Source organism: Manis pentadactyla, chromosome 2 (genome assembly GCF_030020395.1).
Source record: "Manis pentadactyla isolate mManPen7 chromosome 2, mManPen7.hap1, whole genome shotgun sequence".
Classification (NCBI taxonomy): Eukaryota; Metazoa; Chordata; class Mammalia; order Pholidota; family Manidae; genus Manis; species Manis pentadactyla.
The window spans coordinates 190449425-190461711 of record NC_080020.1 but is presented as its reverse complement, the minus strand read 5'-3'; the positions used below and the strand labels follow the sequence as shown (position 1 = coordinate 190461711).

The 12287-nt window shown below is 40.2% G+C and overlaps 1 protein-coding gene across 10 annotated transcripts in view; it reads left to right on the top strand.

Annotated features, from left to right (window-relative positions):
- Positions 1-5634: 5634 nt before the first annotated feature.
- Positions 5635-12287, top strand: part of EML6 (EMAP like 6) — a 269209-nt gene continuing 262556 nt past the window's right edge. For 4 of the 10 annotated variants that reach the window (XR_008995844.1, XM_057497201.1, XM_057497200.1 and 1 more), the window contains exons 1-2: positions 5640-5868; positions 6637-7363. Coding sequence is in view for 7 of the 10 variants with exons in the window: in XM_057497201.1 (XP_057353184.1) it covers positions 7167-7363 (197 nt within the window). In the remaining 3 variants the exon portion in view is untranslated. Of the gene's footprint in view, positions 5869-6636; positions 7364-12287 lie in introns of all 10 variants that reach the window. The other 6 variants (XM_057497204.1, XM_057497205.1, XM_057497206.1 and 3 more) reach the window with 4 other exon arrangements.

The following is a 12287-nucleotide window of genomic DNA, read 5'->3' as shown; positions in this document are numbered from 1 at the left end:
ATCTGTCAACTTAGGAAGATGTTACAGAATCACTGGCTATATTCAACATGCTGTACTACCACCCTATGACCAACTTATGATTGAGAATTTTTGTGCCCCTTTATCCCCCTCATTCTCCTCACCCACCCGCCCCTCCCCCTCCCCCATGCTAACCACCAGTCATCTCCCAATATCTGAGTCTACTGCTATTTTGTTCTTTTTTTTTTAGATTCCACAAATAAGTGAAATCGTATGGTATTTGTCTTTCTCCATCTGGCTTATTTCACTTAGCATAATACCCTCTAGATCCATCCATGTTGTAATGCAAAGGCAGAATTTCTTTTTTATGGCTGCATAATATTCCATTGTGTGTATGTACCACCTCTTTTTTATCCATTCATCTACTGATGGACACTTTGGTTGCTTCCAAATATTAGCTATTGTAAATAATGTGGCAATAAACATAGGAGAGCATGGGTGCACAGTGCTGGGCTGGGCCACCTGCAAGGAGGAAGGAGTGCTTAGAGCTGGCTTCTGCAGGCATCAGGCTCTTGATCTTGCTGGTTAACAGGGTGTGTTAGGTTTTGGTGAACTGTATTGCAATATCTCTATGCAGATAATTAGATGCATGGACAGATGGTTGAATGGATAGAAATGATTTCATGAGAATGGGATCATATAATACCAGCTTTTTAAAAATAAAAAGGTTTCAACTAAATTTACTTGAGAGAAAAAGAAAAAAATACTTCAGTGAAACTGAAGAATGAATGGAGAGAACTGTTACCCTATTAAATTGACTCAGTGCTCACCTCCCATCTTTTTACCATGACTTTTCCATTTCTGATTCTTTTATTCCCTTCTTGAGTGGCTGGATATCATTGTCAGGTTTTTCTTTTTTTTCAAAAGGGACTCATGAGCATGGAAGCAGAAACTTATGGTGAATATCAACATATTCTTAGTAAAATACTTCTGAATTTAAATATACACACTGAGAATACAAGAATACAGTGTATAACCCTCACCTCCTTTGCATCTAGATGCACTCTAAGTTCTGGCCAATGAGATGTAAGCAGAAAGGTTATATGAAACACAGGAAATATCTTTAAAGGGAGGGGATAAGCCCATCTTCTACTCCCCTTCCTGCTAGCTGGAATGCAAATGTAAACATTGAAGTTTGAGCTGGCATGTTCAACCATGAGGTGGAGGATCTGTGCTGAATGTATAACCAGATAGGAAGAATCTGGGAATCTAAAATTTCCTTAAGCTGATATACCTTCAGACTTAAACGAGAAACTTATACCTTCTTATGGCTTATTTGGGGTCGTTAGTCATTTCCCATTAAACTTCATTATAGCTAGAAAAAGTGCTAAAAATGCCCTTGAGTTTTTCAATGTTTGAGAATGTCTGCCTGTTGCTTTTACACTTAAACAATTTACATGGGTATAATTCTGATGTTATACTTTCTATAAGAACTTATAGATACTGCCCCATTTTTTTCTGGCATAGGAGGTTGCAGTGCAAAAGGCTGAGGCCAGTGTAATTTCCACATCATCTCCGTTTTTTCGTTTCTGCCTAGATCCTTGAAAAAAAAAAAAGTCCCAGTTTTTAAAAAAACATTTCAAACATCCAGAAAATGTTTTAAAATATGTAGATTCAGCAATTACTAGTATTTGCCATATTTGCTTTATCTCTCTTCTGCCTGTGTGCATGTATCTGTTTGTATATAGAAATGTGTTAACATTTCTTCTGGAATCATTTGAAAGTAAGTTGCAGACTTAACATTTTACTCCTAAATACTTCAGGATGTCTCCTAAGAAAAAGATTTTCCAAAGAAGAAGATATTCCCTAATGTCCCCTAATATCCACTTTGTATTCAAATTTCTCCAATATTTCTCCCTACATTCTTTTGTGGCCTTAAAAGATAAACAAAACCAAAATTCAAAATCTCAAAAACCAAGATCCAAAATCCAATCAAGATTCATATATTGTATTTGGTTATTTCTCTTTAGTCTCTTTTAACCAAGAATAATCCTCCACTTTTTGGTTTTGTATTTTTTTGTTTCATTACGTTTACTTTTCTGAGGCCAGACCAGTCATGCTGTCTATCCTATCTTCTAGCTCTGATTGTTTTGTGATTTCAGCTAACTTGTTCACCTATCCCGTATTTTCTGAAAACTGAGAGTTATTAAAGCTTGATTAGACTTGGGTTCGATGTTATTTGGCCAAAAACGTTATATCAGGTGATTCAAGGACCTGGTATTTGTGATGCTGAGTTTGGTAATTTGATTGAAATGGCAATCTCTGGTTTAAAGGAATCTACTCTGCAGGGGGTGATTCTTTAGCATTTTGGAAATATCCTTTTATCTAATTATTTTAGTATATATTTGTGACCTTTGCATCAATTACATTGATTTTATAAATCTATCATTTTTCCTACATTTATTAGCTAGCATTCTTAAATAGGTTCCTTTTATCAACTGAGGATAACCTTTAGTTCTTCCAAGAAGTCAGAGCAAATGCTTACATGTTTAATTACTGCCTGGTGGAGATGGTGTATTAGTCCTATCTAAAGCTGGCAAATGATTTTGAAATACTTATTCTTGAAGTTAAATAATTTTGCTGGGATATTCCTCCAGGAAACTGTTCTGTATCATCTTTTTTCTAGTATGCAGTGTCCCCTTTAATTGGAAGATTCATTTTTTAAATATATTCCTCTATTTTATTTCAGAATATTTTTTTCTGTTCTATTTGTTGGCTGCTCTAATTTAGGAATATCAATGTTCTGTATGTTGGGTGAGCTTTGCTCTGTAAAGCATCACCTATTTTAATCTTCCTTTTTCCTCTGCATATCTTAATTTCCAGTATTTCCTCCATACAGGTAACTTGATTTCTAGTTTTTTCTATTGTTTCAAACATATTAAATGCAAAACTGTGTATATATTAGATTATTTCTTTAGGTTGGCTTTTCTTTTTAGTATTGACCTTTAAGGCCTTGGTATTTTGAATTTATGTCATAACTATGTTCTTATCTGGTAGAGAATCTGCTTCTTTGACATAAGAAATTTTCTTTCAGATGGGGTTCTCTTGCAAATAGTGTGTCTTTTAGGTTTTGGTTTGCTTTTGCCCTTATTTTTCTTGTGCTTACCTCTGATGGGAAAGCTCCTTCCAAATAATTTACTCTGATACATTGTATATGAATTCTTGACTTTCTGCCCACCTTAAGAGCTACAGTTTGGTGACTAGGCATTGCTTTTTATCCATTTATCTATAGCCTAATATTGGAAAAGGGTGGAGTAGGACAAAGGGTGAGAGCTATTGGAACTGAGTATAGACTGTACTAGGGGGACAGGCCTTTGCTCTTTCTTGAGATCCTATGAAATGTCCACTTCGAGAGCCCATTCCATGCATCTGTAAGTGTATTTCACTCCTACATATTTGGCTTATTCCCTTGACTTTGCACAATGCACTGATGATGGCAGATCCTGGTGAAACTTTCTATTTCTGCTCAAGACCCAACATAAAACAACGGGGTCGTTTCCTCTGAAAGAATCCCTTCCCCCCTCCTGTACTGTGCACTTAGCCTATCATTTTACTTTTATAAATTGAAGTATTTTATTGAGAATTTTCATGAGTTGTTCAAATTATTGTATGTCTGTCCTAAGTACTGTTTCTTGAGGCCATTTTTCCCCTTCATTGTCTTAGAAACTTGGAGGAAAATTCTGTAATTATCCTTTTACTCTGCTATAGTTTCTCATCAATTGTTTAATAATAAATAGGTCTATGTCTTGGATTGAGAAGTATAACCCAAGTGGTTAATAGTACTAGCTCTGTAGTTGGACAGACCTGAATTTTGAGTTCTGGTTCTGTCACTTATTGTGCAATTTTGGTTAAATTAGTTATTCTCTCGAGTTCTCAACTTTACTGGGAGGATTTAGTGATTTGCTTAAGGTAACATTCTAAGTGGCATACCCAGAACTTCAACTTATTTAACTTAAAGTACATTCTGGTATAGCATGGTGCTTAGTTATATTAACAGTAACTGAAGAAAAGTACATGTCATGTTACATCCATTTCTATTTGTTTAGGGGATTCAACATACATTTGCATACTCTCTGGAAGATGTCCCTTTCTGGACCAATCCTACTACCTCTAATGTGATAGCTCAAGTACTACCTCAAGCTTCCGTGGTACCTCAAGTACTACCTCATGTTTTGACTACTACTGTTTTCACTGCTATTCCTCTCTTCAAAAAAATAAATAAATAAATCAATGGTTCTCCATTATTTTAAGGATACAGTGCAAACTTCTACATCAGTTCCACTCACAATCTAACCTTTCAGATTTACGACTCTTTCACATTTTACATGAATTTTCTCTTGCGCTAATTTTCTACTTAGTGTCTTTAAATCTGTTTTATTCCATAGGCCCCTAGAATGTTCTTTATCTTTACTTATCTCAATTCTACCTGTATTTTGTATTGCCTCCATGGAGTGTTTCCTAATTTATTTTGGCTGGAAAAGAGCTTCATCTTCTGAATTCTTATATAGAATTTATTCTCTATATAGTTCATTAGCACTGTTTTATGGTATGGCATTATTCATCATTTATACTTTTGCTTATGTCTCACATCTTGTTAAAGCCATGTTTGTTTTTATTTATGTTTTTGGTAGTGCCCTTATAGCTAGCACAATGCCAACTCACATATTTGTAGATTCCTGTTGCCCTCAAAAGAACCTTCAGAGCAACTCACATCCTCTTTATTGCTGCAGGCAGCAACTGCTCATTCAAACTCTAGCACTTCTAATCTGGAAGCTTTCCTACCATTCAGAGGGCTGTATTAAAGCTCCAGGTAGTTGAAGAACTGGGTAAGCAATTACACTGAAAGCGTGGAAAGGACATGCTCCTACTATCCCTTCTATCATTCTTTTGCAGCGTTTGAGTCACTGGGATTTTGTAATCTCTTGCTACAGGTCAACTGTGGCCCCCATTTTAGTTGAATTCATTGTTGACTTCAGCAGTTTTAGGAAAAATGCCACTGGCTTCTACATTTGAGGTTAGTTATTCATGGCGTGAGCACCTTCCTGTTTTCCAAATCTGCCTTAAATATCCAAGTCCTCTAACTTAAGAGGCACCTCATGGGAAGGAGCTGGCTCTTAGGGCAAAGTGAAATCACATTCCCAGCATTTTTCTTAAACGTGGCAGCACTGCACCTTAACATATTTGAACCCACTGAATAAAAAGGAAAACTGAAGGAGGTACAAACTTGGTCTTGAGTAGGCTACAGTAATCTTCGGGGCGGGTGCAGAAAAAATTTTCGAGGTGGGCCGTAGAGATTGCCTTTAGCCCGAACCCTCTGCTCTTTTCCTTAGATACAAACGCACGGGTGCCTGCAGCCTCAATGTCTTAGGTAACGCAGGGCGCTGGCGAGCCATCACCCTCGGTCGCCTTCCTCCGCTCAGCGGGAGAACCGCAGGCACTGGCGGCGCCAGTAACGGCCTCTCAACGGCCCATTCTGGGTGCGCGGAATTCTGGGACTTGCGCTCCCGCTGCGCGAGCTAGCACCCCGAGCCGGCGTTGAGAGGACTACACTTCCCAGGATGCATCCGGGAAAGGGCTAACTTGGGCGGAGAGGGAGGGGCGGCCCCATCGCTCTGGGGCGTCTCCGTTTCTAAGCGCCGCGATCTCGCCTAGTAACCAGCCGCCACCGGTCGAAAGCTGTGCTGTGGCCCCGCCCCCGGAGCCACCGCTGGAGAAGAACCTGTCTTTCGCGGCGCTCCAGTGACGAAGCCCATCCTCGGGTGCGGGAGGCGAGTAGGGGAGGGCAGGCAGAGGATTTTGCTCGCTCGTGCGAGAACCGGGACGTGCAGGCGGCGCCCGCTCCGAGCAGAGGTTAGAGGCCGATAGAGCGAGGATGCTCCGCGGGCGAGGCTGGATGTGGGAGGAGTGCAGGATACCAGCAGGGCGGCAGGGAGCGCGGGCCGGGGTGTGCCTGGGCCAGGCATCACTCGGAACCGCGGCGGCAGATGCGGGGTCTGTGTGTGTGTGTGGGACTTGCAGTCTCCAGTGGTTCCGCGGGCGTTCCCCGCCCCCTTCCCGGGGTAGAGGCGTGACCTTTGAGCCCGAGGGGGACCCGTAGTTAGCGCACACTTTCCTGGGGAAAGGTACACTGTTTTTGCCACTTGTTAATTATTTAAATTCTTCTGGAACGGTAGCATTTGTAGGTGGCGCTTTCCTGCCTCCAACTGCACTAGTGTCTTGTTTCCTCCGATTCAGAAAAAATCGTATGACACTTGCAATTGGAGTTTCTGATTAATGAGAGCTGCTAAGTTCTTTATGGTTTGCTCGGCCAAGAGAGGGTTCACTGAGGATGTGAATTTTAAACACATACACGATAACTAATTGGCGCATCTAAAAAATGACCATTGCACCTTGGCTTAATGGGACAACAGCAAATGTTCTTCAAATCGTATCTGCAACCACTAGCCGGCAGCATTTAGAACATAATTTATATCATTAAGGAGATGGATGACAAGAGAGGAAGGGGGAATAGTTGTCTTTAAAAAAAAAAAAAACTTGGTTTAGTTTGGGGATCATTTTCTTGGACTGGGTGACTTATGCAAAAAATCTGTTCCTTTCCTCCTCGCTCTTGCATCCTAGATATAGACTGTCAGTTTTGGATCCAAGGATAGTGATGGCAAAGCTAACCCCGGCTCCCTGTCAAATCAAAGCTGTCACAGAATAAATCCCGCTGCCTGCTGTGAAGCCCCCGCGCACTGCAAACTTCAGTGAGCAGACTGGGTAATCAGTGTTTGGATATGCAGATCCCTGATTTAAAAGGCGGGGTGACCCCGCCAAGAACCTCTCCCCGGGGCCGAAGCCCGCAGGTGCAGTGAGGCGTGCGCGCGGGTGCTGGCGCCCGCGAAGACTCCTTGCCCGGGGAGAGAGAGCCGGGGCGCCCGGCGGGGTCTGGCGGCCGCGCACCGGCGGCTTCTCTCCGGCGGCGGCGGATGATGGTGGCGGCCGGCGCGCTGGGCTGTGTCTGTGCGTCGCCGCGGAAATCAGCGCCCGGCGCTGCACGCTGAGCCCTTGCAGGTCCTCCGCAGCCCGAGCCTTGGCGAGGACAGACTAGGGGCGCAGGGGCCGCGGACCGCGCGCAGGGGGACCGGGGGCGCTGGGGTCGGCTTATCATGGCGGATCGGACAGCTCCCAGCTGCCAGCTCCGGCTGGAGTGGGTGTACGGGTACCGGGGTCACCAGTGCCGCAACAACCTGTACTACACCGCCGGCAAGGAGGTGGTCTACTTTGTGGCTGGGGTCGGGGTGGTTTACAACACCCGCGAGCACAGCCAAAAATTCTTCCTGGGACACAACGACGACATTATCAGGTAAGGAGGTGGCTTGGGCGGTAGGGAGGGTTAGGTGTGGAGGTTGGAAGGGTGGGGAGAAGGATGACCAACCGGCTTTCTTGGGGTCACCGGGAGCCGCATGGAATAAAGGATTCTCTATGGAAACGCATGGAATTACAGAAGGGCTGCTGAATCTAAGGCCAGGGCAGAAACAGGGGGGTGCCGGTGGGGAGGAAGAGATCTCTTTTTTTCTTTATTCCTGTGGAAGGCTTTTAAATCTCTAAGGAGTTACGTGTCCTAATGATTTTTTGGTGTTCATTCTGCTACAAGTGGAAGGATCCTGGGTAACTATCAAACACTTCTCCTTCCTTCCCTCACCAGGTAAATATAGGACCAATAACCTGAAATGTGGGTATCATCTTTGGGAGGCTCCTCAATAGGTTCCTCAGCAAGCAAGAGCATTAAAAACAATGTTTAAAAGAAATTTTGCTACAGGTAATTTGGAATCTTCATCCCAGATGCTTTGAAACTGGGAAATTTCTGCAGTGGGTGGGGAGTTTTTTCTCTAATATTTCACTTGGCAGTGTTTTAATGCCAAAAAGCATATTTATACACCAAATGGAAGCTTCCACAACATCACTGAGGTTATAAAAGGCTGGCACCTGCTGGACTACAAATCCTAATGGCCAGCCCACAGAAATTACCAACATCTGGTAGTGGATGGCCAGGACTGAGTAGAACAGAATTGGATAAATAGCCATTTTAGGGGCCCTCCCCTCCTAAATAGTAGAGGGGAATATTTTGATTCTTGGCTTGTCCTCTCATCTTTGGATCAGATGCATTTTCTTCCAGCCCTTGTCAGCTTCTTGTGTGACCAAACAAGGTGTGGTCCAGATGCTGTTCACAGGGAATCCCTTTCAGCCTTCAGCAGGTAAGGAAGATTTCCATGTTATGGGAGCCTCAGCTCACAGGACAAATGACTTGCTGAGGATTGACTACAACTGACAGACCATATTTGTACCTTCTAAACTTGTGTGTTCCTTGATGTAGAACAACTTCCATCACATTTTCAGAATATTGCCACTTGTGCTGTAAGTTTGCCTTTCATAATGAAAGAAATGGTCAAGTAGTGTTGTTAATGGTCTAATTTATCTGTGGGGAGAATGATTTAAAAGATTAGCACCCCCCACCTTTAGTGTTGTGCTTATTCTGGAATCTTTTTTTCCCCTGAGCCCTAAAGTTGAAAAACTGTTGCCGAAAGTAAAAACTTAATATTTGAAAATACGGTAAGATATATATTTTTAAAATCTTGACTTCCAGAAGATGGAGATTTTAAGTACTAGGAGCTCTACTGTTCTCAGGATTTGGTGGAATGGTGGAACTGACATGTAAAACTTTTCTTATGTCGCAGATGCCCCCCCCCCCCCCTGCAAATGGTAATGGTTGTGATTAGGGCATCTTTACCTAGTTCTGTGCTGGAGATTTTGCTTCTGTGATTGTGCAAATGATTAACAGCAACTTCTGTAAAGGTTAGATGTTTAAAAATTTGAACTGATTATGTTTTTGCTATTCTGTAATGCAGTGCTTTCCATTACACCATCAAAATAAGATGTAGTCCTTTGGGAGAAGAGAGAGAGTGGCAATTAAACAGAAAATTCCCTGGGATTAAGTAATATTAATGTGACATTTCACTGAACTACTCTGAGGATTTGAACCCCTAATCTCAACTTTTCCTCTAATATGAAAAAAAAATTAAATACCCTATTGAAACTGGAGGTGGGGTTGCAGTAAACAGTTGTTATGATAGGGAGCTGGACTATGGAAATGTGATGATATATGGCATAGTCAAAGAAACACTCAGATTTGAGGAAAAGGTCAAGAATTATTTTCATAACTGGACTAGCAGGAAGCCTCAATTGATGAAAGGAAAGAAAATAAGACCACTGAGCTTCTTGTCTATTTATTTATTGAACAATAATTGATACACGATCTTATATTGGTTTCAAGTGTATATAGCACAGTGGTTCAACAGTTACCCCCACATTATTAAATCCTCACCCCAACTAGTGTGGTTATTATCTGTCAACACAGGAAGATGTTACAGAATCATTGACTGTATTCTCCCATGCTGTACTACCATCTCTGTAACCAACTTATATTATTATTGAGAATTTTTGTGCCCCTTTATCTCCCTCACTTTCCCCACTCACCTACCCCAACCCCTCCCCCATGGTAACCATCAGTCATTTCTCAGTGTCTGTGAGTCTATTGCTATTTTGTTAATTTTGTTTTGTTTTGTTCTTATATTCCACAAATAAGTGAAATCACATGGTATTTGTCTTTCTCCACCTCGCTTATTTCACTTAGCATAATACTGTCTAGGTCCATCTATGTTGTTGCAAATGTCAGGATTTCTTTCTTTTTTATGGCTAAATAACATTCCATTGAGTATATGTACCACATCTTCTTTATCCATTCATCTATTGATGGACACTTAGGTTGCTTCCATTTCTTGGCTATTGTAAATAATGTGGCAATAAGCATGGGGGTGCATATATCTTTTTAAATCAGGCAATTTGTTTTCTTTGGTTAAATTCCTAGAAGTGGAATTACTGGGTTGTATAATATTTTTATTTTTAGCTTTTTGAGAAACCTCCATACTGCTTTCCACTCTGGCTGTACCAATTTACATTCCCAACAGAGTAGGAAGGTTCCCTTTTCTCCATATCCTCACCAACACTAGTTGTTTCTTGTCTTTTGGCCATTCTAACTGGTGTGAGGTGATACCTCATTGTGGTTTTGATTTGCATTTCCCTCATGATTAGTTATGTGGAGCATCTTTTCTTGTGCCTGTTGGCCATCTGTATTTCTTTTTGGAGAACTCTCTGTTCACGTCTGCTGCCCATTTTTTAATCAGGTTATTTGTTTTTTGGATATTGAGGCATATGAGTTCCTTGTATATTTTGGATGTTAACCCCTTATCAGCTAATAGTCTTTTCTTCTGCTGATGGTGTCCTTTGCTGTACAGAAGCTTTTTAGTTTGATGTAGTCCCATTTGTTCATTTTTTATTTCCCTTCCCTTGCCTGAGGAGATGTGTCCAGGAAAAAAGTTGCTCATACATATTATGTTCAAGAGATTTTGCCTATGTTTTCTTCTAAGAGTTTTATAGTTTCATATCTTATATTTAATCTTTAATTCATTTAAAGTTTACTTTTATGTATGGAGTTAGGCAGTAATCCAGTTTCATTCTCTTTCATGTAGCTGTCTAGTTTCCCAACATCAGTTACTGAAGAGACTCTTTTCCCCATTGTATATCCATGGCTCCTTTATCATGTATTAATTGACAACATATGTGTGGGTTTATACCTGGGCTCTCTATTCTGTTCCATTGATCTGTGGACCTATGCTTGTGCCAGTACCAAATCATCTTGATTACTGTGGCTTTGTAGTAGAGCTTGAAGTCAGGGAGCATAATCCTCCCAGCTTTGTTCTTCTTTCTCAGGATTGCTTTGTCTATTAGGGGTCTTTTGTGGCATCATATGAATTTTAGAACTATTTGTTCTAGTTCATTGAAGAATGCTGTTGGTATTTTGATATGGATTGTATTGAATCTGTAAATTGCTTTGGGCATAATGGCTGTTTTGACAATATTAAGTCTTCTTATCCATGAGCATGGGATAGAGCTCCATTTATTTATGCCTTCTTTAATTTCCTCATGAGTGTCTTAAAGTTTTCAGAATACAGGTCTTTCACTTCTTTGGTTAGGATTATTACTAGGTATTTTATTCTTTTTGATTCAATTGTAAATGGAATTGTTTTCCTGACTTCTCTTTCTGCTAGTTTGTTGTTAGTATATAGGAATGCAACAGATTTCTGTGTATTAATTTTGTATCCTGCAAATTTGCTGAATCCAGTCTGGTCTATTTATTAAGGTAGTTCTATCTTTATAATGAATAGTGATGTAGTAGTAAGCCTGTTTTCAGAGAACGGACTTTATTGCTAAATTTTCCATTATGTTTGATAATGGAGTATGTGTAGGTGAGCTGAGTTTTTAACATCCACATATATCTTTACACATAGGAATAAAATTATAGTCCAAAGGTTAAAAAACACAAACTGCAGATCATTCTGTAGTTAAAAGCTATAAAATTAGAATGTTTATGCTGTTATTTTGCTTTATCTTATAAATGTAAATCTCTTATTCTAGTGAAAGCAGTGCACAAACCATATTTGTTGTTATCCTTAGTAATTGGGACTATGAAGTGCCATTTCTTTCATAATTTTATTCCCAGAAATATATTAGATGTTTGGTGTTAATTTGGTAAAGTGTTGGGATCATTTGTGTATTAGCTGTATATATGGACAGGAAAATTGCATTCTTTCATCTTCCCCTCATTTCTGTATTTCCCAGTTATACTACTGACTTTCCACTTAAAATATTGTAGTTTGTCATCGAATGAGGAAGACTATAGCTAGGGTTTTAGTGGAAAAATGTTTTGCTTTTTTGGAATCATTGAGTGAATATTAAAACTTCTAATAAGATAATGTAAGTAATTGCCCATTTATGTTCTACATTAGTTTGAAAGATATGTTCATAGTGCATATAATTCCTACTGCTTACTTATTGTGCTATTTTAACCAGAATATTAACTAGAAAGCAGTCCAAAAATATATTGGTACCACTTTCCATTTTATAAAAGCTTGTGGTCTCTGAGATAATGATGAACTTTAATAATGCAGGATTTGGCACAGCTCATTAGAGCTCACACGTGTCCTCTTGATTTGACTATGTGTTTAAGTCAGATTTTTAAAGATGTTAATATGTGAAGTGTAGTGTAGTGTGATTTATTGGATGTAGAGTCTTAGTTTTATTCTCTGGAATGATTACCCTTCAATACAGAAACAGATTAGAAGATGATGCCATATTTTATCCCTGATATCATTATGACAGGACAAGAAAAT